General features: G+C 47.7%; 1 protein-coding gene across 1 annotated transcript in view; it reads left to right on the top strand.

The window, feature by feature from the left end:
• The first annotated feature begins 432 nt into the window (after positions 1 to 432).
• PODXL2 (podocalyxin like 2) overlaps positions 433 to 26,714 on the top strand; it is a 35,877-nt gene continuing 9,595 nt past the window's right edge. Inside the window, exons 1-4 of the mRNA XM_027585277.1 lie at positions 433 to 563; positions 6,685 to 6,963; positions 22,898 to 23,679; positions 24,431 to 24,505. Coding sequence (XP_027441078.1) covers positions 494 to 563; positions 6,685 to 6,963; positions 22,898 to 23,679; positions 24,431 to 24,505 — 1,206 coding nt within the window. The 5' untranslated portion in view covers positions 433 to 493. The remainder of the gene's footprint in view (positions 564 to 6,684; positions 6,964 to 22,897; positions 23,680 to 24,430; positions 24,506 to 26,714) is intronic.

Raw genomic sequence — 26,714 nt, 5'->3', positions numbered from 1 at the left:
TAGGATTAAAGACACTCTTCGTGTCAACAGAGTCAGGGGTCACTCCTGTTTTCTCTGATCAGTGTCCTTCCATGCAAGTGACCACCCGCAGCCTTTTGGGCACTCAGGAAATGTTTCCTGTGGAATGGGTGACTAGATGGCTCCGACGTACCCTCCTCCTTCGCTGCACCTCGGGCAGGTGGCCTCTGCTCCCGAAGCCGGGAGGTGCGAGGCCGGGACCTCCAGGTGGTCGCAGTCGCGGCCCCGCCCCTCCAGGCCTCTGCGGTGCTGATTGGCCGGCTGGGCGCCAGGGACTAAGCGGAGGGGAGGCCGCCCGCGCGCCCGCCTCGTCTCCGCGGGGGCGCGCCCGCGGCACGCGGCTGGGAGGGGCCGAGGGTGAGTGACAGCCACGCGGGCCAATGGGGCGGGCGCGCGCCGCCGCCGCCGCCCGCGCGGCCCCTGACGCCGGCCGAGGCGCCGCGCCGCTGCGGCTGCGGGCGGCGACGGCTGCACCATGGGCTGGCTGCTTCGGGCCGCCGGGCTGCCGCCGCTGTTGCCCCCGCTGCTGCTGCTGCTGGCTGGGGGTGAGTGCGCGCCGCGCGGGCGGGCGGCAGCGGGGCCGGGACAGGCGGGTGGCAGCGGTGACGGCGGGCCGCGGTGCTGGACAGCTCCTCGGCCGCCAACAAAGGGGCAGGCGCGCGAGGCGCGGGAGCGCGGGGCTTGGCTGGGCTGCTGCGCGGTCCGCGACACGCGCGCTCCCAGGGCCGGGGGGGCGTGGGGCCACCGCGTGTGCCTAGTGTGAGAGCGGCTCCCTGGCGCGGGGGCGTGCGTGTGCCCACACACACATACACACACACGCAGGGAGGCGCGCTGAGTGTGGCGGCGGGCGCGCCTGCACGCGCTCCCTGGGGGCTCTGCTCAGGGGGCCTTTGGGGAGGGCGGGAGCACTGGCGAGAGGAGGGCGGACCCTGGCTGCCAGCTCCGCGACAGCCACACAGGGATGGGGAGACGGAATTTACAGGTCCCGTGTGGCCACCACAGCGAGCGTGGGCGCGGGTGTCTTGCGGCTCCGAGGGGGAAAGTGCCAAAGAGCCGTACACACAGCTGCTGCGACAATGAGGGGGGTGTGTTTACGCGCGTGTGGTGCTACCGGACAGGAGGGAGGGTGTGTCATTGTGAATGGCTGTCTAGACTGCTTGGGCAACTTTATTAGGAGCTGACAAAAAGAAGAGGTATGACAGCAACCAGGTCTCTGCTTGTGACAGTGACACTGCTGGATAGCCTGCGCAGCTGCCACGCAGGGATGAGTGTGAGAGACACTCTGAGATGTGGTTTCCATTCAGCAGTGCACAAGGGCAGTGTGTGTGGGCGATGACAGGTTGGGAGTGGGGGGGCAGGTGTGAAATAGATGTGCCTGTGACAGAGCCTGCTGAACACCTTCCCAGCGGCAGACACGGAATTCAGGTGTGTGCCTGGCAGGTGGGCACAGGGTATGTGGCAGCCTCCCAGATAGGCCACCACCATTGAATGGGGATGGGTAGAAGTGCTGTCTGCAGAGGTGGGTCAAATAAGGACATGACTGAACAGCTTCTCCCTGTGGCCAACACAGCAGAGGGGAGAGTATGCCACGAGTACATATTAAGGGGCGATTGCTAATTGGTGTTGGTGGAAAGACACACTGAAATGAGTGTGTGCGCCCATGTGTGTGTATGGTTTACATGTTCACTTATCAGATGGCCTTGAGTGACTCCACTTCTGATGGACACAGAGGAGTATAATGTGTGTGTGTGTGTACGTGGGAGTTGACCTGGGACACTGGCTACTTAGTCACCTCCCGTGAAGTTAACCCCCAAAGATGCAGGCACAGGTGTGCATCTGTGTGAGTGAAGGAGAGGCCTTTGAAGGGTCTCTGCCCGAAGGGGGAGAGTGGTCTTTGCTTGATGGTGGCAGTGAGATGGGCCATTGCCATGGGCCCATAGTGACAGAATCCCAGGGAAAATGACTGGGAGGGGAATCCTGAGCATGCCCTGGGAAGGGTCAGTTCAACGAGGGTACGTTTTCGCCACCATCAGTCCAGAGATGGGTAAGGACCTAAGTGGTGTGCACAGAAATATGTCCATTGGTATTTGTCTCATGCACTCACACACACCTATGTCTATGTTTGCATAGCTTGAATCCTCTCTGGAAGAGGTGAGATTGAACAAATAAATTATATATTGATTAGTCTGCTATTTCTTTGTGCAACAGCCACACCAGAACTGGCAAGCAAAGTGTGTCAGGACCCATGCCCAGCTGTGGCTAGCCATGGATGACTGTGGGCAGCTTTACTCCTTCTACGTTCCCTCCCACCTCCTCCCTCCCCTACACACTTCGTGATGTACATTATTACCTTCCTCTTGGTGACATATGTGTCTGTTAGTATGTCTCTTTCTTATATACCTTTCTGTAGACACTCTTCAAGAACCCTTGGGCATTGCTTCTCGGACACATCCAGACACACACATGAGTGTAAGTGTGTGTGTGGTAGGGTGATTGTTCTAGACGACTTCTGTTGTAGCTGACACTTAAGGGTGTGGGGGCCGTGTGGCAGATGCTGCTGGGCAGCTCCGGTATTGGTGTCTGGCAAGGGCTTAGGGAGAGCTGTACTTCAAAGCTGCTGATGAGGGGAAGGGTAGGGGTGCAGCTGATGGTGGAAATCAGAAAAGGATGTTTGGATCAGGAGCAGATTGCAGGGGAGATAAAACATGCAGATTACTAAGGCCTTGTTTTTTTCACCCCCTGAGATATAAGCCTGCTTTCTTTATCTCTTTTTCTGAGTTGGGGTCAGATTTTCAATTCTTTTTTTTTTTTTTTTTAAAGATTTTATTTATTTATTTGAGAGAGAGAGAATGAGAGATAGAGAGCACGAGAGGGAAGAGGGTCAGAGGGAGAAGCAGACTCCCTGCCGAGCAGGGAGCCCGACGCGGGACTCGATCCCGGGACTCCAGGATCATGACCTGAGCCGAAGGCAGTTGCTTAACCAACTGAGCCACCCAGGCGCCCCAGATTTTCAATTCTTTGAGGCTGGTCCCCAAATTGTTTTCATGTGCCTTCTTTTTCTCTCCCTCTCTCTGTTGGGAGTGACGAAGTATCAGAAAATTATAGGTGCTAGAAAGAAAAAAAAATCAGGGGTGCCTAGGTGGCACAGTTGGTTAAGCGTCTACCTCTTGGTTTCGGCTCAGGTTGTGATTCTGGGTTGTGACATTGAGCCCTGTGTTGGGTTCTGTGCTCAGCATGGAGTCTACTTGAGATTCTCTCCCCTCTCCTGTCTCCCCCCAACTCGCGCATGTGTGTGTGCGCGCGTGTGCACACTATCTCAAACTAAATAAGTAAATCTTTAAAAAGAAAAAAGAAAATCAGTCACGGAGAAGGTAATTCTGAAATTTTAAATCAGATGGAGTCTCAATTAAGGCAGATTAATTATCAAGTTCAAAAGCAATTATACACAGAATTCTTAGGGTTCAGCTACTATTTTGGTGGGCAAGTTTGAAAATAAGCAACCTCTCGAAATTACCTAAATAATTACCCATTGCCAAGGTTTTTGAAAATATCAAGGTCTATATAAAGAAAAAATAATCATCACAGGGAAAAAGAACTTCAAGAAAATGGAACTATTTACTGGAGAAGGAATGAAAACCCAGATTCCTTTTTTCACACACAGCTTTTCGGCAAGATTATCAAAATCTCTGTTCATTCATATCGGATGGTTGGGAAAGGAAGAGAAGGAGGGAGGGGGGAGAAGGTGGAAGGAAACGGGGGCTTCTCTGCCTGACAGGTGGAGGAGAGACTTCAGAGAATGGAGAAACTCACCTCATTGTGGAAATGGTAGGGCGTGGTCCCAGTGAACTCACCAGACCTCACTCAGTCCTCTGCACAGAGAGCTTCACTGACTACACAGTATTTGATTTCCAGAGGTGGGAAATCAACAGGACTCCTGGTCGGACTTCCCTTGAGAAGGCCGAGGCAGTTTCCTCAAGATCCACGCTACTGTGGAGGCCTAGAAGGGACTGACTTCTCTCCCACCATACCCCAGTTCAGCTCTGAGAGAGGCAGCTCTCAGGTTTTTGAAGAGGCAATGCAAGTTTGAGCCTCCAGCGACTAAAATCCCAAGAATTCCTAAAGAAAACCAGTTTGCACTTTTCTAAAGAGGCTGACATAATGTCTTCCCAAACATACCCACTAGAGGCTGGTGTCTGTTGATAAAGGTTTTCACCAAATGGCCCTTTCAAAGATTGGCTGCTCAGGTGACCTGGAGATCTGTAAAATGTTTATATAATTATTACAAACATTTCTTGTCAGTTGACTTTTTTCTTTGTGAACTGTTTTTTCCAGGTAAGTTTATCGCATTTGGCTCCCACAATCTTGGGGGTACCACTTCTACAAAACAGGGCTGTTGTATTTGCTGGTATCACATTTAAAACTTACACTACACTTTTCAAACAATGGTCATTTTTGAGGGGAGAAACCAGCTAATTACAGCACTTCTGTTAACTAGCTGTTTGACCTTAGGTCCTGAGCTCTCCCTTATTTCACCTATGAAACAAGACGGTTATTTGTTCATTTATTCAAACACCTCTTGAGTTCCTATCATTTTTCAGAGACTGTCGAGGCACTGGACACTCCAAGTTGACTCAGACACGAGACACAGTGAGTGAGGAAAGGAGGCCGTAGATGGCCTGTTACAGTTTGAGAGGAAAGTAATTGGTTCAGAAGGCTGTGGTACTAGGTGTGGTGCCTAGCCTAGACGGGGAGTGGCCACGGAGTAATTCTCAGAAGCGGGGGCCGGAAGCAGGAGCAGGAGCTGGGCAGGTGGGCGCAGGTAGCCCTAGGCATTACCTCTTTCTGGTTAAAGGCTTTTTGAGGTTTGGAGGCTGTCCCATGTTTCCACCCATCGGTCCTTGTTTTGTTTTGGTTTTTGAAGTCACGTAGAATAACTCTGGTCTTTATCATTCACATAAACCTTTTATTTTAATATATTTGAAGATACTGACCATTGTCTCTCTTGAATGTTCTTTTTTCCTGGCCAAGAATGTCCCAGTTCTCTGTTCTTTATGAAGGATAATAATACTTAGATTTCTGGAAGTCTGCTCACTGGAGCACTGTTCACATAGAGCTTACCTCGTTTGAGACCCCTGCCTCCCTGAGGGCTGTGGAATTTTTGCTTTACAGATGAGGACACTGGGGCCCCCGATGGAAAAGCAGCTTACCCAGAGTGGCTCACTCAGGGAAGGCAGAACGCAAACCTGCTTCCCTGGCCCAAGCTCTCTCTACTAGAATATCCTCCTGTGTTTGATTTCAAGACCTGTTTATCTTCATCCACACCTTTTAACTGTGTTAAGCCCCTTTCACTCGGAAGGCTTTCCTTTTGATCAGATGTTGTGTTCATGGTCCTGTGTTGTCCGACCGTGCGTACATGGCATGCTCAGTCTCCACCATACTCTGGGTGCTGAGTTTAGGGCTTACCATGACTTCATAGGGTGGTTGTGAAGAATCAGTTTCAGATAACGCTTGCAGAGCATTTAGCACACAGCACCAATAGTGTTAGCTCTCATTTTTTATTTTAAACATCGTGAAAATTTTCCATAAACTATTCAGGCCAGGGCACAGTGCATAACAGGGGGAGAACAGGACGTAACTCTTTACTGCATCATTGAACATTAGTTTTGGAAAAGAAAATTTGGAGGTCATTTCAACCACCTTCCTTATTTTTTGTGATGAGGAGATAGACCCAGAGGTTTTAAGCAACTTTCCAGAAGACACAGAGCAAGTTAGTAATATTTGTGTGACTAAGCTAGCAATTAAGGTGTGAAACTGGCCAATAGTGCTGTCTTCCTCTTCTTAGTGAATGGAGGTAAGAGAGACAGAAAAAAGATGCCCTTTAATTTATTGGGTTTTGTTCGTTTGTTTTATAAATTAGGAGAGAGGGATCCAACGCTGGCTGAGTCTGACCTGCAATCTCACATAGTCTTTAAAGACTGTTCTGGAGATCGTATTGCTGAAATACAAATCTCATTCTTAATGCAGTTTTGGAAAATGTTCAGCTTAGGACAGAAGCCTGGGGAACAGAGTGCACACAAGGTCCTTCAAAGCAGGGACTTGTTCTTCACTGCATTTGTGCCCTGAGCACCCAGCACAGTTGTAGCGAAGATGGGTGCTGGTGGCCATTTCTGAGTGAACAAATGCCCAGCAGGTGCTGAGTCAGATGAACCTCACTCTCTCCTGCCCACCTCCCTTGGTCTCTCTTTTGCCCCTGCCATGGGGAGGGCTAAACAGCTTGGCCTTTGTGGAGTAAGAACAGCATCTCACAATCCCCTGGCAGCCCCTGGGTGTCAGGAGTGTCTCCCCACAAGTCCCCACCGGCACCCTTGGGTTCTTTGCTTTGGAGACATGTCTTTTTTTTTTTAAAGATTTTATTTATTTATTTGAGAGAGAGAGACAGATGTAGTGAGAGAGAGCACGAGTAGGTAGGAGAGGGAGAAGCAGGCTTCTTGCTGAGCAAGGAGCCCGACGTGGGGCTCAATCCCATGACCCTGGGATTATGACCTGGTCCGAAGGCAGACACTTAACCGACGAAGCCACCCAGGTGCCCCTGGAGACGTGTCTTGACCCTGTGGCAGGCTGGCCTTTCCAGCCTCTCCTAACTATCTGGCTTTTATGTCTGTGCAGGAGTGTCCCTGGGCACGTGTGCAGCTGGGTCCGATGAGCCTGGCCCAGAGGGCCTCACCTCCACCTCCTTGCTGGACCTCCTGCCACCCATGGGCCTGGAGCCACTGGACTCAGAGGAGCCCAGTGAGGCCATGGGATTGGGAGCTGGCCTGGGAGCCCCTGGCTCAGGTTTTCCCAGTGAAGAGAGTGAAGAGTCGCGCATTCTGCAGCCACCACAGTACTTCTGGGAAGAGGAGGAGGAGCTGAATGACTCCAGTCTGGACCTGGGACCCACTGCAGGTAGCTCTTCTCACCTAAGAGTAGGTGCTCATTGCAGCAGGGAGTGAGGCTGGCTAGGCAAAATGCCAGAGGACCATTTCCTTGCTCCGATCACATCTCTTGTCTCTTCCTGCCAGCTTTTACCATGCTGCTGCCCGCCTGTACATGAGCCAAGTCTCTGGGACCCCTAGTATCTTACTGGTCCCAGAGGCTCTTTTCTCTTTAACATTCGCTTCTGTTTAGGGAGCCCACGTTCTGTGCTCATGTAACTCCATATAATGCAACAGCCTGGGAGTGAAACTTTCTCCCCATGTAAACATGCAAAAACTGCTGCTCAGAGCGGTTAAAAGCCTGCCTAAGTTCATACAGACGCTCGTATGCTCAGCCATGATCCAAGCTGAGGCTTCCCAAGGTCTAGGGGTGCTGTTTCCCTGCTGCGCTGTATCGTCCCTGTCGAAGGTTCCTGTGCCCCTCCTGAGGTCTCTCTGACTGCCAATCAAGGCACCTCCCTTCTCTCGGTCACGCCCCAGAGCTGGTTCGTGGGTTTCCAGAGCATGGCTGATGGACCTGTGGAGGCCAGCCACCTGAGGCCTGGGGCCACGCTGGAATGCATGCAGTTAGGGGCTGGATGCAGACGTGGTGGAGCACGCTCGCCATGCTCCTGGCTTCAGCAACTGTGCACGTTCTTGGCCAGCAGGAGCCTGTTTGTAAATGCTGGACCGCCACATGGTGTGTATGCTCGCCCGTGCACACAGTGGCAGGCTGTTACAGAATGTAGTTCAAATTTTTCTCTTTAGGGTATATAATATTTTGGATTTATGTCCTCTAATTATGAAAATAATCCCTGGAAATTGTAGAAAATACGAAAAATGCAAAGAAGGAAACAAAAGTCACCCATAATCTCACAACTAAAAGAGAATTACTATTAATAGTTTGGGATACATCCTTGTAGTCACTTATGTGCCAAATTGGAATCATAATGTTTTCACTTAAATATTTTTTTAAGATTTTATTTATTTGACAGAGAGAGACACAACGAGTGAGGGAACAAAGCAGGGGGAGTGGGAGAGGGAGAAGCAGGCTTCCCTCTGAGCAGGGAGCCCAACGTGGGGCTCGATCCCAGGACCCCGGGATCATGACCTGAGCCGAAGGCAGACGCTTAATGACTGAGCCACCCAGGCGCCCCTCACTTAAAATATTTAATAAATGTATTTCCACATCGTTAAATATTCTTTTTAAACCTGATTTTTGATAGCTACATAGTATTTCATCATGTGGCTCATCATATGTATAAAACCAGCTCCGGGGCGCCTGGGTGGCTTAGTTGTTAGGTGTCTGCCTTCAGCTTGGGTCATGATCCCGGGGTCCTCGGATCGAGTCCCACATCGGGTTCCCTGCTCGGCAGGAGGCCTGCTTCTCCCTCTCCCACTCCCCCTGCTTGCGTTCCTGCTCTCTCTGTCTCTCTCTGTGTCAAATAAATAAATAAAATCTTAAAAACCCAGCTCCCTATTGTTGTTGAATATTTAGGTTGTTTCCAGTTTTAATGTTGCTAAAACTATCATTATGTATTTTTGCACTTCTCTGTTTCCTCATGATAATTTCTAGAATAAAATTGCTAGGTGTAAAGACGTATCAATCGGCATCCCACCCGGAAAAAGAAGACACAACCAAACTAAGATAGTCCAGGGAGGTTTTATTTATAGAACAAGGAACTTAGAAAGGCATGGGCAGGTGATAGGCCAACCACAGAGGAGTCCAGGGCCTGTGGTAGTGGAGCACTCAGTGCCCCTACACCCAAAGGGACTGAGGGAGGGATGGATGAAAGGAACCAGGAGGCACAGAGAGTGGTGGAAAGCAAGTGATCCTGGCAAGAGCAGTGACCCAGCAGGGGAGAAACCAGGGGAGGAAATATCTGATCCCCTTTCCTCCCATCTTCCAGGATCCCTGTCTCTCTCTCTTCCCCTGCCTCTGTTGAGTCTGGTCGGGAAGCAGGGACATGGCCTGTTGTGGTGACTCTTGGGGTCCATCGCCCAGGGCAGAGGACAGGGTAGAGAAGGGTAGAGAGAGGATCTGGAGGGGATGGAGCACGTCTGCCACAAAGGATAGGAATCTTTCCATAGGCTTTTGTTAAATATTTCCAAATCAGCCTCTAGAAAGGTCTTTCCAGTTTGCATACCCACTGGAGGTGGGATGAATGCCAGGTTGTTGGACCCTTCACCCCACTGCATTTTGTCATTTAGAAATCTTGGTCAACTTGATAAGTAAATTAAAATGGCATTTGATTCCTAGTGAATGTTAGCATATATGTGTGTGTGTGTATATATACATATTCTGACCACTTACAGTCCTTTCCAGTTTGAGGTATAGTATAATGAAGAGCAGGCTCTGGCGTCAGGCAGATTCCAAGGTTTCAGCACTGACAATTAACAGCTATGTGATTTTTGGCAAGGAGCAACCTGAGCCTCAGATTTCCCATCTAGGAAATAGTATCATAGAGTTGTGAGGTTTAAATGCAGTAATTCATTTAATGCACTTAGCACAGCACTTGGTACAACATAAGTACTCTGTATTACCTATTATTACTTTTCCATTTTTTTCTATTGAGGCTTTAATTTTTTCTTACCACTGTACCAATCCTCATATAAAAAGGATACATTCTCTGATATATATAGAAAACATTTTTCCAGTTTATCAATTACTTTTTTTATTTTACCAATTTTTGACATAACATTAATTTTTTACAGACTTGGACAGTCTTTCTTTTGAAATGTATGAAATGTTTTTATGTGTTATTCTTTGCTTTATGTTTAGAAAATCCTTTCCCTCCCTGAGATATATGCATCTTTATTTCCTTTATTTTTTTCATCTTAAATTTTTGCATCTAACCCTTTATTCTAGCAGTAATTTACTTTGGTTTGTGGTATAAGATAGGGATTTAGTTCATTTCCCCCATAAAGCTAGCCTGTTACTGCAGCAGCACAGATACATAGATAAATCTATCCCCTTGTCATGGAAAAGAAGCACTCGACAATTAGATGTACTTGGGTCTTTTTCTGGGCTTTTCTTCTTGTGTAGACTCTTGAGATTCTAGTCTGGGACAAACAGTCGTTCCGAGGGCCTCGGCCAAGAAAGCCATGACGCTGAGGCTAGGACCTTCCTCAGGATCACAGTGGGATGGCCCTGAGGCTTTAGTGAACTCAAATTTTCTCTGCCTCTCCTTTCCCTTTGCGTTCTTTTCCTCTCACTTCATCTCTCTTCTCCCATTAGCCTCTCTGGGTCTCTTAATGGTGAAAAGAGCTGCCATTCATTGAATATGTGTTCTGGGCACTTTGCATCCATTCCTCTCCTTGTGCCAGCTCTACGGTGTGGTCTGTCTCCTCATCTCTACTAGACGCCCTGAACGACTGTGAGATGGGGACTCAGGTGCCCTGCATGAAGAATGGGCAAGAGCCCCGGAGGAGGGGGTGGAAGGAGGGCTGCTTTTGCCAGGCTCCCTCGTCACTCACCTTCCCGCTGGGCCCTTGCCTTTCCTCGGGTCGGTCTCTTCTCTGTACACCCCCAAGGCAATTTGTGAAAACACAGTACCCACAGGATGAAAGCAAAACGTCTTAGTACTGCAGAAAATGCTCTTGATGTTCTGGCCCAGCCTTCCCCTTGGCCTCATCTCCTTCCCTTCTCCTGCTTGCATCGGTTCGTTAGCCTATTATCATCCCCGCTTGGCAGATGTGGGACTGATGCACAGGGAAGCTAAGTGCTTTAACAAGGTCACACTTGGTATGTGACAGAGCTGGATTGAGAATCAGTGTCTTCTCAGGCCTATTCCCTGAGCCTGTGGTGCCCTTCCTCCTGTCCTGTCTGCCTGGAGCACTCTTCTCAATCCCAAATGCCTGGCAGCCTTGTCGTCATCATCCTGCAACACCCAGCTCAGAAGACACAGTTTCTGAGAGGCCTTTTCATCTCTCCCAAGTGGGCAGGACTGCACATGGTTGTGCGGGTGTTGCCCTGTCCAAGGGCACCTTGCCAAGCAGGGGAGCTCGGGCTGAAGTGCATCCTGCACACTACTCACCGGGTCAGGGGCTGGATGGAAGGAGTGCCTTTTTCTAAGTCATCTGCCCGGAGGGGCATCTCTGTGAGCTAGCAGTGGCCCTGACGTGAAGCTAGTTGTTCCTGCTTCTGCACCCTCACAGTACCTTGATAACACGGTGTGAGGCCATAACAGAGGCAGAAAGTGTTCCAGGTGTGAGGCTCATTTGTACGGGGAGGTAGCCCAGAGAGGACAGTGTCCTGTGCCTCTGCCCTCTGCTGCTCCTCACCCTAAAAGTCCGAGGCTTCCATCTAGGGTTCTCTGGAAGGAAGGAGGGCATTGCCTCTTGGGGTTTGCTCCTCAGGTTGGAGGAGACTCAAGGAACCTTCAAAGGGTCTGCCTGGAGGAGAAGTCTGTCCAGAGGTCAGAGTGACCATGCTAAGTGCCGTCCTAACACACCCCTTGGGGACATGGATATATCTGTTCCCAGGAGCAATGACTGTTGAAAGCCATGCTGTGGATGGACCTAATCTGAGACCCATTACCTTCCTAGTAATTATGATATTGACCCATATATGAACACCTGGCATGTGCCAGGTGCCATATTAGGTGTTTCAATATATTATCTCATTTAATCTCAACAGAAACAAGTATATATTGTTACTCCCATTTGACCAGTGAACAAACTGAGGCTCCAGGAGTTTGCATAACAGTCTAGCTACTAAGTGTAAGAATCAGGAATCAAACCTGAGTTCTCAGACTCCATAACCTTGGCTCTTTCGATTAGGTTGCCTCTCAGCTCAACGATTTTACTAAGGACTAGCAGTAATGTCTTATATCTTATGTAGTAAATATCACCATCTTTTTCCATAGAATTTTCTCTTTGATAAGCTCATTTGAACTTCACAACCACTCTGTAGGGTCCACAGGCAGGAGTTGTCACTGCTTCACAGATGCTGAAACCCAGGCGCAGAGAGGGTAAGAGCTTTGCCCAAGGCTGCACAGCTTGCTTACTGGTGGAGCTGAGTCTGGAGTCAGTGGCTCCTGAGCGCCTGGGCCTGGCAGCCTGCTGTGGGAGCACAGAGATGGTATGTGTTAGAGAGGAAAACATGTGTCACAAGTACTTTGCTATACGTCTCATTGCGTTTGTTGGACCTAGAAGAGCCAGAGCTGGAGCCTTCCTTCTCCTACAGTGACAATCCTGAGGTCCCACAGCAAAAATAATCACTGGTCTTTCTGCTTGGCTGGTGACGAGCGGTGTGACCTTGAGCAGGTTCTTTGTCCAATCTTGGCTTCAGTCTCTCCTCTGTAAGTGAGGAATGATAGATCGAAGCCTTCTCCAGCTTTAAAATATTATGGTTTTCTTTTTTTTTTTTTAAAGATTTTATTTATTTATTTGACAGAGAGAGCGAAAGAGCACAGCAGAAGGAGAGGAAGAAGCAGACCCCCTTCCGAGCAGGGAGCCTGATGCGGGACTTGATCCCAGGACCCTGGGATCATGACCTGAGCCAAAGGCAGATGCTTAACCATCTGAGCCACCCAGGCGCCCAAAATATTATGGTTTTCTGACATTTCAGGTGAAAAGAGTGGTCTCAGCCAAATAGGGAGAAAGAAATGGAATGTAGATTGCCCCTCCACCAGCTAGCATCAAGCCAACTTAAGACCTGATCGAGTAATTCAGGCAAGATTGTTAATGATTAAGAACAGTTTCCCGGGTTACCCACTCACCCCAAGGCTGTCTCTCCTGTCACCCTCCACCCTTCCATTCTCCAATATCCTTAATAAAATTCTCTGCATGCAATTTTAATTTTCCTAGTGAACAAACTAATTAGTGTTCTACAAGAAAAGCGATAACTCTTTGGGGTTGGCAAGTTCTAGAAACGCAACTCAAACAGGCTCACAGGCCTGTGTGAAAAAGGGGGTGTTGATTGGCTAGTAACTGCAGAACCCAGGCAGGTGGGATCCAGGTGTTGAAATGGGACATCAGCACCTGCCTTGCTCCGTCATGCCTCGCCTTCCCCAGCTGGCTTCTTTCTCAGGCACGTTGTCCCTGTGTGGTGGCTCAGAGAGCCCCCAGTCACTCCAGTGTCATCTCCTTTCACTCAGCAGCCCCAACAGAGAGAGAACTCTGCTTCCCCAGCACTTTTGGGAAAGTCTCAGGATGGAGGCTCGTTTGTTTGCCCTGGGTCATGAACCCATCTACGACCCAATCCTGAGGCCAGAGGGACTGGGTTCTCTTGTCCAGACTGGCTCTCAAGCACCCCTGGAAGCCAGGGGGTAGTGCCCCACAGTCCTGGACCAACAGGAGGGGAGTACATGCCAAGTGATGGTTGGGCATAAAGGAACATTCATGAGTGCTTATATTATTATATAAATCATATTCACATCATTTTTTTTAACCTCACAGCAGCCCAATGAAATCCATAAAAGCAGGTATCATTAGGATCACTGTTTTATAACTAAGGAAACCGGCTCAGAGAGGTTTAAATGTGGCACTAAATCACACAGGTAATGAGTGGCAGAGTGAAATCTCAAATTTGAGATTTCTACTTTAAGATCTGCTACCCCTACATGTGAAATCATTCATTAGACCCCTTAAATTACTATTGCCTGTGATGAATTTTGTAGAAAGCAGATCATCAAAGCCAGTCTGCTGGGACCTGAAAATGGTTCCTATGCATTGATATCGTAACTGCTGTTGAATGATTTGACCTTCTGGGTCACTGCACACACATCAGGCATGTTTGCTAAGACGGCCAGCTGACAGAAGCACTTGCACCTAGATTCCAAAAAGAAAAAGATCTCTGTACTTTTGTTTTACACTAGTAATAAGTATCATTATGTGAAAATTTGAAAATGCAGAAAAGAAGAAAGTAAAAACCACTCCTAATCCCGTCAGCCAGAATTGGCGAATGTTAACATTTTGGCATATATCTTTCTGGAAATTTTTCCCATATGGGAAATACGTAAAAGATGCTTTTATAAAAAATGGAATTACAGTGCACAGGTCCTGCTCTTTCACGCACCAGCATCTCTCCAAGTCAGCTAACGGAGCTGTCTGCCCACAGTTTTAAGGCGGGAGTAGTCTCCCAAGCCTGGCCCAGCTACCACCCCTTCAGTCGGTGGCCTGCTGCCTGAGCGCTGGATGGCCTCCAGTCTTTTGTTCTGTGAGCTGTGCCATGATGGGAATCCTTGAAACCCGAGTCATTATGAGCATCTTCATTGTTTCCTTAGGGTGCATTTCTAGGAGTGAAATGACAGCTTCAGAATGTTTGTTCTTAAAGCTTTTCATTGATGTTAACCCCCCACCCCCAGTGGGGCCTGATTTCCATTCCTGTCAGTAGCAGATTGAGTACCTGTTTCCTGCACTTATCCAATACTCGGTATTATCTTTAAATAAATACGTATATTGTTAAGTTGGCAGCCCCAAAACTGTATCATCTTGTTTAATTTACATTTCTTTGATGACTACTGAGGTTGACCATTAAAAAGTCATTTTTAATTATACTGAAAGCTTCTCCCCTTGCACCCCTGTTTTATGCAAGTCTGTTGTGAATTTCGTGAGTGTTTTATATTAACACTTGGTTGAATAGCTGGCTTGAGTGTTGCACTCAGGGGGCAATTTTCAGTGATTTGACATTAAGCAAAAGGGACATTTAAAGTGATCTTCCAAGGCCACTGGCTTGGTGCCTGTCATAATTTCACGTCTTAAACAGGGGAGTCAGTTCATTAATATTTCAGCAGCTGCCAAGGGTCATCCATGAGATTATGGCTACCCTGGAAGGCAGAAACGAAGTCCAGTGTGACCTTGATAAGCTGGGGAAAGAGACTTACAAAACTGATGAAACATAGGAGAGAGGAGATGCAACACGATCTATTTAGGGGACAAAAGCCAGCCCCCAGAGTGAGAGTAAAAGAAAAAGAAAAAGCCTGGAGAATCCAAGTTGTCCAGAGGTCTGGAGCTTCATCAGAGTGGCCCCCTGCTGCCTCCAAGCCGCCAGATCATGTCCAGCGGGGAGAGTGCAGTGTGAGTGCTGTGTTAAATTCAGACCATGCTGCCTGAGTCAAAAAGCCTTACTTTCCAGCTTGCATCAGCTAGCTTCTAGCTCGTGAATCTTGTTCGCTTTTCAGCAATTCACTCAGCAAAAATTTATTGTGTACCTGCCGATTTTGTAACCACTCTTAAAACTGTGGTGAATCCAGAGTTTCCACAAGAGATGAAGAATGACAGGGGGAGGGGGTTGAGAATGAGGGATAATCCCAGTTGTTGAGCCCCAGGCAAAGGAGGCTAAATTGGAGCAACTGAGAAAATATGTAGGTTTTTATCCCCAGGAAGATGCTTCCCAGAAGTTCCTCACTTAAGCAGATAAAACAGAAATGGGTTTAAGTTGTAGAGGAACTACGGCAGTTGGGTTAAGGAATTTGGGGAGAAAAAAAAAGCCACCAACATAGAAAAGCCTCTTTAAGGAGGCATCTTCTTGAAGAGGGCGGCAACCCATCTTACCTAGACTTAGCCATTTCCTATCCAGATGACCTCCCAGGTGCCTTCTTGAGCTAGAACCCCTAGGTCCTTGGAGTCCCATTGCAGGAACACCTGCCTGCAGATTCACCTGCAGTGAGCTCGGGGTGTGGAGTGTGACAGCAGCTCGACTTTAAGAGATGGCCTCAGGGAGAAGAGCATGTTTTCTGGGCGAGGTGATTTGAATGCATCATGTCATTTCACCTCAGCCTCAAGGTCCCAGAGGGGTGGTGGGCGGGCCTAGAGGCTGGTCACCCAGCATTCTAGCCCCTGGCTGCAGAACCTTGAAGCTGAGCCTTGAGTCCTTACCTGTCAACTAGTCTGGTGATTCAAGCCCAGCTTCCAAGAGATGGGCCATGGCCTGCAGTGCAGACGGACAGGGAGGGGTGATGCTCCTGCTGTCAGTTTGCTCCTCCCTGGCGTCTGAAGCCAAGTCTGGGCGTTGGCCTAACTGAGCAGGCATGTCTTCAAAGACTGGCTTTAATCATGTACAAGCCTGAGTTTTAAAACTTTACAGCTGTGATAAGTGTAGTTTCACAATTTAGAGCAAGTGTCCTCCCCTCTGTGAGCTTTTCTTTTCCTTATCTGTAAAAGGAAGGCTGTGTCCTTTGGAAGCCTGATTTCCCTCGGACTCTGGGGAAGATGTAGTTTCCAATGAAGGCCACCAGGGGGTACTGCAACTTCACAGAGCTGGCACCCTGTGTTCAGGGAGGGAAGCTGTGGAGGCAGGGGGGAGAGGTTGGCGGAGGTTCCAGGCATTCGTCTGCTGTCTGACCGACAGCAGGGAGACTGAGCTGCCCGTCTCCTGAGTGTCCTTGCAGCATAGCCACTCCCTGACCTTCCATGCTCTGAGGCCAAGCCGGAGCCCCCTCTGGAGGGTCTGAGCTGTGGGGGACCTTTCACCTCTCTTCAGTGTCCCAGCTGTTGCTACCCTCCTGGGGGCAGGGGACAGGCTTTGACTGGCTTTCCTGCTGTCTTGAACATGTCTCCTGGGCATCGCTGCTTGTTCACACTTGTGTCCAGGTATGGGGTGTGCAGGGAGTGCTCTGCAGGTACACCTTTGTCCCAGACAGGTTTTGGGGTTTGCGGGACCCTCCTGTCCTGACTCTAGATGCTGAAGTAGGTGGGATAGGAAGCAAAGCCTAGGGCACTAAGCAGGACAGGCTCTCCCCGTGTGGAGTCACAGCTGTTGGTGAGAGCAGTGGACAGGGCTCAGGACATACCACTGTCACTGCACTGGGAGACCAGGGCCTGGGGCAGCCACCTGCCTTGCCGGGCCCATTGTGCCTTGCCTACTGTGGTGCCATCCTCTCCGGCATCCCTCTCCTTTTCCATCCCCCTGCTTTTCTTTTCTTCCTCCATTGCCAATTCACCCCCTTATCCCCTCTCCAAAATGACTGCTCCAGCTTCCTCTCCCAGGCCAGTGTTGCAAGTCTCTGGAAGCCTGGTCTTCTTTCCTTGGACACCTTAGTGGGAAAAGCACGTTCTTCCCCATCCACTAAGATCATTCACCTCTCACAGCAACTGTGTTCCTTCCTCCTGGAGCCTTTGGAAACTCCTAGCCCAGGATGACCTGCCCTGTCCCCTGCCATGTTTCACTTCTCTTCTGGTGGCCCTAGCATGTTCACTAGCCAGTACTTAAAGTGATGCATGCTCTCTCCCTCTCTCTAATTCCTTATTTAAAAAACAATTTCAGGGCGCCTGGGTGGCTCAGTTGGTTAAGCGACTGCCTTCGGCTCAGGTCATGATCCTGGAGTCCCAGGATCGAGTCCCGCATCGGGCTCCCTGCTCGGCAGGGAGTCTGCTTCTCCCTCTGACCCTATCCCCCTCTGATGTGCTCTCTCTCTCTCATTCTCTCTCTCTCAAATAAATAAAATCTTTAAAAAAAAAAAAAAAAACAATTTCAAATTTACAGAAGATTTGCAAGAATAATCCCCATACACCCTTCACTCAGATTCCCTCAGTGTTAACATTTTACCAAATATGTGTATATACTTAGAGACATACAATTTTATTTCTAAACCATTTGACAGTAGGTTATAAACACAGTGTCCCTTTACTTACACTACATACTTCAGTGTATATTTCTTAAGAACAGAGACATTCTCTCACAGAATCACGGTACAGTGACCATCAGGAAATTAACATGGATACAACAGAGTTTGATGACAAACTGTATTCAAACTTGCCACACCCCCACCCCCCAGTGTCCACTGTAGCAAAAGAAAACAAAATTATTTTTTACAGTTCACTGTCCAGTCCACACTCATGTACTATGTTTGTTTTCATGCCTTACTTGCCACTTTTATTCTGGAAAATTCTTCAGTCTTTCTTTGTCTTTCATGACCTTAACATTTTTGAAGGAGATAGGCTAGACTTTTGTAGACTACCCCTCAGTTTTGTCTAGTGTTTCCCCATGATTAGATTCAGGTTCCACATTTTTGGCAGGAATATCACAGAAGTGCTGTTGTATCTTTCTCAGTTCATCAGACCGTGGTTCTACTCTTGGACTGAGCACGGTTTCTTTGCTTGTTAGTCTACACTCAGGTTTGGATCTAGTCCCACTACCCACTCTTCCGGCATCCCCGTTTTCATCCCACCTGGGTCTGTCCCCCGACTGCTCAGGTTCTACTTCCCACCACACCTCTGGTTCATGGTCTGTGTCCCCACTGGGTCTCTCATTAAATTCTTGTTCCTGTGTAAGAGACCTTTCTGAGACTCAGATCATACCTAGGCTCGTCAGGAAAGCATCGATCCTTTCCTGCCCTGCCCTCTTCCCTGGATTCACTTTGACTTATTTACCACTCAGGTGCTTATCCCGCTCCTCAGCCTGTGGAGCAGACTCCCAAAATGGTGCCATTTTTCCTATTATGATTTTACAATATAAAAATTAAATGATAATAAGAAAGAGGAGGAGGTAGAGGAATACTTAAAATCAATCAGGCATTTGCTGTGTAGTGTGGGCTGCGCCCAGGTTTTATCTCAGTGCATCCTGACCATAGCCCTGGGTGCTAGGTACTGTTGTTATTTTACAGATAAGGAAAAGGAGACACATGGAGGTCAAGTGCATGTCCAAGGTCACACAGTGGCCAAGCAGTGGAACCAAGATCAGCAGTGGAACCAAGATCACACAGTAAGAGAGGCAGGAATAACTTTGGATGATGAGAGGTGATTAAAAAAAAAGTAGGAAAAAAGTCCTGCTGAGTCTGAGTGCCAGGGTGTGGCATTTAGTGATTTGTCAAGTCTCTGGAGATGACAGGGCTGGATAGGGTGAAGGCTTGGTGGGAGATGTAAATTTGGGAGTCTTTCGCAGAGAGGCAGTAAAGTCTTGGGGATCCGTGAACTCACTGAGAAAGGAGTGCAGAAATGATGAGTCAGGGGCTGGCTATCTGGGAGTGATCACAGGTAGGGAGCCTAATGAAGGAGAAGTCTGTGCCATTGGAGGCTATTTTTTCTCCCTAAAGGGACAGGTCCTGGGTTCAGGAGGCAGAAGGTGGCAGGGTTCACCAAAAACACATTGCTCTCTTTTCTGCACTGGGTCAAGCAGGCACTGTATTAGGTGCTGGGAACGTAAGGATGAATAAAATCACCTTGCTCAGCAATCAGAGTTTGTGGTCTCGTAAATCCTATATTATTCTTATTTAGGACAGTAGAAGAGTTGTTGTTTTTAATGCCATTGGTGTGTAAGATACATTTGTCAGAACTATCTCCAAAACGCAGAGTATCAGTGCTAGAAAGATCCTTAGAACTCATATATACAAGCATCCATTTGTCCTATGAAAAACGGAAGCCCAGAGAAACCCAGGGACTGACCATCACTTAGACACGTAAGTTGGTGGCTAAGTCTTCTGGCTGCAGATCCCGCCACCCACAGCATGACCCCTGTTGTTGTCCAGCTTAGTTGAGGGAATTCTGTTGGGAGCCAGGCTATCTCTGGAGGGATAGAGAGCTCAACTTGTAGAAAGTCAGCATCACATTGAGTAGAGGGATTATTTAGTCGGCTTGCCCTCTTGGGAACTCCCCTACCTCAGTGGGATTCTGGTGGAGTGCACCACCATCCACCATATTCCTGGCACATTCTAGGCTTTACTGAACCTATTGGCTAGTTCAAGTACTTCTTGAGGGTTTCCCATGCACTTTGCCTCTAGACTTGACCATTTCTGCTACAGGCATGGCTGCCCCCACAGTCAGCCAGAGTGCCCCCTTCTTACTGTTAGTCAACCAGTGCACACAGGGTATCAAGTCTACCTTGGGGTCATCTCTTGAACCTGTTCTCTCATCATTCCCAAAGTCATCACCTGTGTTTATCTCTCCCGGAAATTGCAGCAAGCCCACAACTCTTTTCTCTGCTTTCATTCATCCCCTCTCATCAAATTCTTGCACATTGCTGTCAGGACAATCTTCTAACCATAAGATCTCATGATTGTAAGGGATTGTATATGTCCATTTCCCCAGCATCCATGTGACATGCTATTATATCATCTTCCTGTCAAGTGGCCATCCAGCCCATTTCAATTATGTTTTTATGCATTGCATTTCAATTTTAAACAGATCTACTTAAAAGCGCTTATTTCTATTGAAGTAAAATATTTTTATTCTTTTATATACTTGTTTTATGGGTGTAATTTCCTTGAGTCTCTCTGGAGGTGTTAATAAGAAAGGTTTCTAAGTTCCCTTTGTTTACTAGATTAACTCTTCTCTCAGAGATGGGTTGCTTTGCTTTCTCTCCTTCATGCTTCTTCATGAGCCTGGCTTTCCCCTAATGTCCTGTGAATTTTGATCATTCTTTCATGTTTATAAAGATGATACTAGATTTCTCAGTATTAGAGGCTGGTGTGGGTCTCCGCGGTATTCTGTGTTCTCTGTTCCATGAGGATACCTCTCCCCTGAACACCATGGCTGTTTGCTTTGTGTGGGGAATAGGTAAGCTTCCCTACAGAGTGTGTGCAGGGGATGAGGAGTGGAAGATGTTACCAGTCACTTCTACTCAAAAATAGTATGCTTAACAAAAGAATATTTTAATTATTCATTTAAATATTATAGTGGGTTTTCAATTTTCACTAAGATCATTCAGCTTCTAAAAATTGTACTTTTTCTTATAGGGAGTCAGTTTTTCTTTTTGTAATAATTCTCAGAGCCATATGGATCCGTGTTCTAATTTGAATGCTTATTCTCTAGGCCCATTGCACAGCTTCCCTCTAGAGATTTATTTTCATGACTTCCTCTCATGTTTCTTGATTCCATATCTTCTTTGGGTTTCTTGGAGAACTTCCTTAAGTACTTCTCTCAGAATCCGTGGATTGAAAAACCTTCAAGTCTTTGTATATATGAAAATGTCTATTTTGTAATCACACTTGAATGATAGTTTAGTTGGGTATAAAATACTGGCTTCAGAGTACACTTCCCCCAGAATTCTGAATACATTTTCAATTTCCTTCCTGCAGTCTAGTGTTATGAATTAGAAGCTTGGAGATAATTTGATTATCTCTTTATTATTACTTTATAGTTAACCTGTTTTTTCTCTGAGAGTTTTTAGGGTCTTATCTTGCTCCTTAGAATTCTGAAATATCATGAGAATGAGGCTAGGTGTGAGTCTTTTATCTTTTACCTCAATTATATACCCTTTCAATGTGAAGATTCCCGCTGCTGGGCGTGGGAGATTTTCTTCTTGTTGCTTCTTCATTCTCTCCATTTTAAGCGTTCTTATCTTTTTGGAAATCGTGTTAGTTAGATATTAGACCTCTTGCACTCTTTTAACTTTTCTCTCTTGTCCTCTTACTTTTGCTCTGGTGGCTTTTCCTTGACTTTTTTCTTCCAGCTGTTCTATTGAATTTTTATATTTTGACAATTTAATTTCAGTTTCCACAAACTTTTTTTGTGTACTTGATTCTCTTATTAGCCTGTTCTTATTTTAAAGATTTATTTATTTATTTATTTATTTATTTATTTATTTATTTATTTATTTATTTATTTATGAGAGACAGAGAGAGTGAGAGAGAGAGAACACGAGTGGGGTGAGGGGCAGAGGGAGAAGCAGACTCTCTGCTGAGCAGGGAGCCCAATGTGGGGCTCAATCCTGGGACTCCAGGATCATGACCTGAGCCGAAGGCAGACACTTAACCGACTGAGCCACCCAGGTGCCCCATAGCCTGTTCTTATTTTAGGGATGCAATATCTTTGGGTCTCTCTGCGATACTAACTGGAATTTAAAAATTATCTGAATGTTCTACGTTCTGTGTCCTCGCTGCTCCCATAGTTGTTCTTTCTCCTTAATTCTGTTGGGAAGAGAGCCTCCCTTCTCCACTATCTTTCCTAGTGTTTGTCTTGGCTGAGCTGTTATTTGGTCCTTTGATCTCGTCTGCTATCCACATTCCCAGAAATTTATTTAAACCTTTAAAACTTGAATTTGACAGTTGAAAAGCCATTCTACCATTTGATAGAAATTTTGAGGGAGGCCCTTAAACTGCCTCTTTCATGTCTAAAGAGTATTTTGAAACAGTCTTTGATGTTTATTTTGCAACAAATGGCAGCCAATTAAAGTTGCTACCTAGAAATAGCTTCTGTGTTTTGAATGAATCTCCAACAGAACAGGCCCATGACTTTGCTATGTTGTTACCCTGAAGAGGCCTAGGCTTCACTGAGAAGCCAGAACAAGTCCTGCTGTCCAGGAGGCCTCCTAAATTCTGCACTTCAAGATATGATTCCCAGGAATGGCAGGGAGGATAAAATTCCCCCCTATCACCGCCAACAGCAACCCTGGCCATTTTGGGAGGCTCTGGGCTCAGCCAGTGGACTCTGTTGAGCTCTCCTGACATTTTTTATTTCCCAGCCAGAGCTTAAATCTCAGCAAAAGAGCACAGTTTAGGAACAATTGTCATAATCTCTGTGTCTCGTCTGTCCCTGTGATCAGAAGGTTCTCAGACCTCATTCGAGGGTTTTGCTAAGAGGCCTCCTATTACAACCATTGGGAAAGAGATAAAGGGAACCTTTTCTAGTGAGTTGTCTGGGGTCTTGGCAAACTCCCCAGATGAGGAAAACAAATGCATTATAAGAACGATAGAGATGTTAACTTCTCATCATGGACTGTTAACGAGGGCTATCTCCAAGGGGTGCGGTCATACATACTTTCTTTCTACTTTATACATTCCTGTACTCATAGAATTTTAGTGGCAGATTTGTATCATTTTTTTCATCATGAAGGAAACAGGGACTAGCCTGGCCCCTGTCTACCCCACAGTCTGCCCCCCACTCCCACACCATCCAGCCTTATTTCCTACTCCTTTCCAAAAGGACTGGTAATCTGACTCCCCTGTGGGTCTCATGGTTGCTTTATATTATCTGCTCAGTGAATACTGAACAGATCAGTGATGGATGATGAAACTAGCGAATGAGGTTTCTGTCTCTGTCCTTAGACTACGTCTTTCCAGACTTGACTGAGAAGGCAGGTACAATAGAAGACACCAGCCAGGGTCAAGAGGTGCTGAGTCTGCCCTCCCCCTTGCCCAAGATGAACCTGGTGGAGCCACCGTGGCATATGGCTCCTGGAGAGGAGGAAGAAGAGGAAGAGGAGGAGGAGGAAAGGGAAAAGGAGGAGGTAGAGAAGGAAGAAGAAGAGGAAGAAGAGGAGCTGCTGCCTGTGAACGGATCCCAAGAAGAAGTGCAAACTCAGGTCCACAGCTTTTCTCCCACCAGCAGCAGCCAGATGCCAGGGGCTGCCAAACACAGGCATGAAGAATCTGGGGACCAGGCCTCCTCAGATGTGGAGGTGGGGAGCAGCATGGAGCCCAGCCTGTCACCACCTGCAGTCACCCCAAGTACAGTGACCCTGGGGGGTCAGGACTTCATCGGCCAGGAGGCAGGGGGCGCAATGCTACAAGCCGTAGGGCACGGAGTAGAGTTTGAGGCCCCTCAGGAAGCAAGCAAGGAGGCCACTGTGGGAGCAGTGGGGCTGGCTGGCAAGCAAGGGGAGGTGCCATCCTTGGCATCATTCCCTCAAACAGAAGCTCCCAGTGGGGCTGAGAGCCCAGATGAAGACCCCCTTTACCTTGGAGCCTCAGCCTCTTTCCCCGTGGCCCCCCGAGATGTGGAACTGACACCTACCTCTGCTACCTTGGGGCAAGAAGACCTGAGCCAGCAGCCCCAGGAAGGACAGGCTGCCGAAGCCCAGTCCAGAATACCCTGGGATTCTACTCAGGTAAAGTGAGGGCACATGAAGGCCATCTGGCTGCAGCTTTCTCTAAGGAGCCTGGTCATCCCCTGGCTGCACAGTGGGGCTGAGAGGGTCTGCCAGGCTGGGGTGGGAGGCCCCTGTATAGCATGTAGAACCCCAGCAGAACTTTTGGGATGCACACCTCCTCGCCCTGCATGGGTATTCTCACCACACTTCCATGCAAAGTTCCTGGAAGAGCTCGGCTTCCCTGGCCTGGCCTTGTTCACAGCTACTGCTGCCACCTGGGGCCTTCCCACTGCCTGACCTGTGCCCCCACCCCCATCTCCACCCCCACCCCTGTACGTGCGTTGCCCTCTGCTCTCCTCCTCACGCCTGCCCAGCACACATGCCCAGGCCAGTGCTCACACCTGGGAAGGGACAGAAGGGAAGGGAGGCCCAAATTGCCAGCCTGTGCATCTGGCCTGCAGGCCTGTTTTTGTTTGACCTACGGAACATGAAACCCCTGCAGGGTTGCCACTGAAGGCCTGTAGCTGGGGCAAGCCCTGTCAGGCCCCTCCTCTCATTGAAGACATCCTCTCTGTGGTCCCTGGAGACATCTGGGTTTGTGAGCCTGGCGATGCCACCCTGCAGAGGCTGTCAGCTTCCATCTAGCTGTCATGAACCTGCAGCTGGCCTTCCCCTTCCGGCTTCTCAAAGGGTTTCCATCTGTGCTTTCTCTGGATGCCTTTCCTTGTGCCTTTGTAACTGTCGCCCTTCTTTTTGTTTCACTGTCCAGGTGATCTGCAAAGACTGGAGCAATCTGGCCGGGAAGAACTACATCATTCTGAACATGACGGAGAACATAGACTGTGTGAGTGCCGAGCTAGGTGGGGACCATAGGGAAGGATGGAAGTGGGTGGGCCGGCGGAGTGTGGGCAGAGGGAGCTCATGGGGCATGGGGAGGGGCTTAGCCTAACCTAGGGGAAGAGCCAGCCCCCACCCTTGTCTAAAACCCATGTTTAAATTCCTAAGGGCTCTTTTATTCTTGCCCTACTCTGTTTAATTTCAAGGAATAGTTTTGTTCTCGTGTGCAATGTCTTATCTCCTGGAGGATATTGAAACAGTCTTTAAACAGTTGCTTTCCTCATTTGTTAGTTTTGGCCTTGGTTTTCTCACATGTCTTTGCTCCTCAGATGTCTGGTGGGTTCTTTCAGAGCTATTTAAGGAGGGCCATCAAAAAGCTGGTTGAAGCTTTGAGCTTGGAGTGGGGTTTGTTAACTGTGGCTTCTCAGGTGGGTGGACTGGCTGGGCTATTTGACAGCTTTTAATGTCAACATTTTTAGGTCCTTCCTCTTGGGCGACTAGATTCTTTGAAAAAGGAACATCTGTCCTACTGGGAGCATAAAGGGCTGGTTGCCAGTGTTCTGGGAGCCAGGGTGGGGATAGGGCTGTTCGCCTCAGTGTTAGAGCAGGTGCGCATGGATAAATTCATTTACTCCCTCTTTGAGTGTGAGCCCCCTCCCACAGTTGTGCCCCGTGTCCTCTGGGTCAGAGGGCCTCTATTTTACCCTCTTTGCAAAATCAATTTTCAGTCTTCTGCCAGGGGACAGGGACATTTGTCAGCTCTACAGTGCTGGGGAGAGGAATTAGGGATCCAGCTGCTTCTTAAACAGCCTTTCAAACAGTTTTCCTATTTTTAGAACCATTTTCATCCTCCCTTCCAAAGGTAACCAGTGCTGCTTATTCGAGAGCATTTTAGTTGGGAGTTTGACAATGTAAGTGTGATTGCTTCTCAGCTTGTCCCATTTTGGCTTAGGATTTGGCTCTTTGGGGCTTGCTAGATTAGGAAATCCTAACTCATCCGTATGCCTCCAGTGCCCAGACTTTGTTGCTCTTGTTTCCTCTTCCATTTTGTTTTGTTTTTGTCTTTGTGGTTTTAGACCTTGAAAAAATTCTTTACTCTCGTTTAGTGGGTTTGGGGAAAAGTGAAAGTCCGTGCGTGTGTTTCATTCAAAAGTGACCCAGGAGGTTGTTTTCTTTTTTCCCATTATAAATAAATAAACAAGTGGATTTTTTTAAACATGATTGATACATTTTAATCTGTTGCAGTGATTATTTATTCTTCTTGATGCTTACATGCCCCATCTCTGGCCAGTGAGAGCCTCTTTGAGTTGGCTTCTAAGTCTTTTTGACCAACCTGTTACTGTTTGATAGCTTCCTTGCTTTCTGGTGTAATAAGGTGTTTGGGCTCATCTTGTCCTTTCCTTCCCCCAGACATGAAATCATCATTTCTCCAAGCCCTCATTCCTTTTATTGGGAAATGGTACTTGGAGACCACAGTATGGGTCCTTGAGACTCTTAAATTTTGTATATGCATATTTGAACAATAAAGTCTAAAGATAATGTCTATCTTTTTTCCAGGTAACACATACATATATAAAAATGCTTTCATTCTGCTTCCCCCCCCTTTTTTTTAAAGATTTTATTTATTTGACAGAGAGAGACACAGTGAGAGAGGGAACACAAGCAGTGGGAGAGGGCAAAGCAGGCTTCCCGCTGAGCAGGGAGCCCTGACGCGGGCCTCGATCGCAGGACTATGGGATCATGACCTGGGCAGAAGGCAGACGCTTAACCACTGAGCCACCGAGGCGCCCCACTGCTTTCCCTGTTTTTGTCTTGTTAGTTTTTCTCATTTACTATTTGACCTCCGCCTAATTAATCATTATTTTTTTCATGATGGATTTTTTTTTTATCGTGGTAAAAAAATCTAACAAAAATTGATCATCTTAACCATTTTTAAGGTATTACAGTGGTGTTGAGTATGTTAACATTGTTATGAAACATATCTCCAGAACTTTTCATCTTGCAAAACTACACTCTGTGCCCATTAATCACTCTCCCAGGCCCCCAGCCACCACCATTCTACTCTCTGTCTCTAGGAATTTGGCTACTTGCATGTCTTACAAGTGGAATCATACAGTATTTGTTCTTCTGTGACTGCCTTATTTCATTTAGTAGAACATTCTCAAGGTCCATCCATGTTGCAGTGTGTGTCAGAATTTCTTCCTTTTTTAATTCTG

Source organism: Zalophus californianus, chromosome 1, assembly GCF_009762305.2.
Source record: "Zalophus californianus isolate mZalCal1 chromosome 1, mZalCal1.pri.v2, whole genome shotgun sequence".
In the NCBI taxonomy this organism is placed as follows: domain Eukaryota; kingdom Metazoa; phylum Chordata; class Mammalia; order Carnivora; family Otariidae; genus Zalophus; species Zalophus californianus.
Note: the sequence above shows the minus strand (reverse complement) of the source record. Positions and strands in the feature narration are given on the sequence as shown.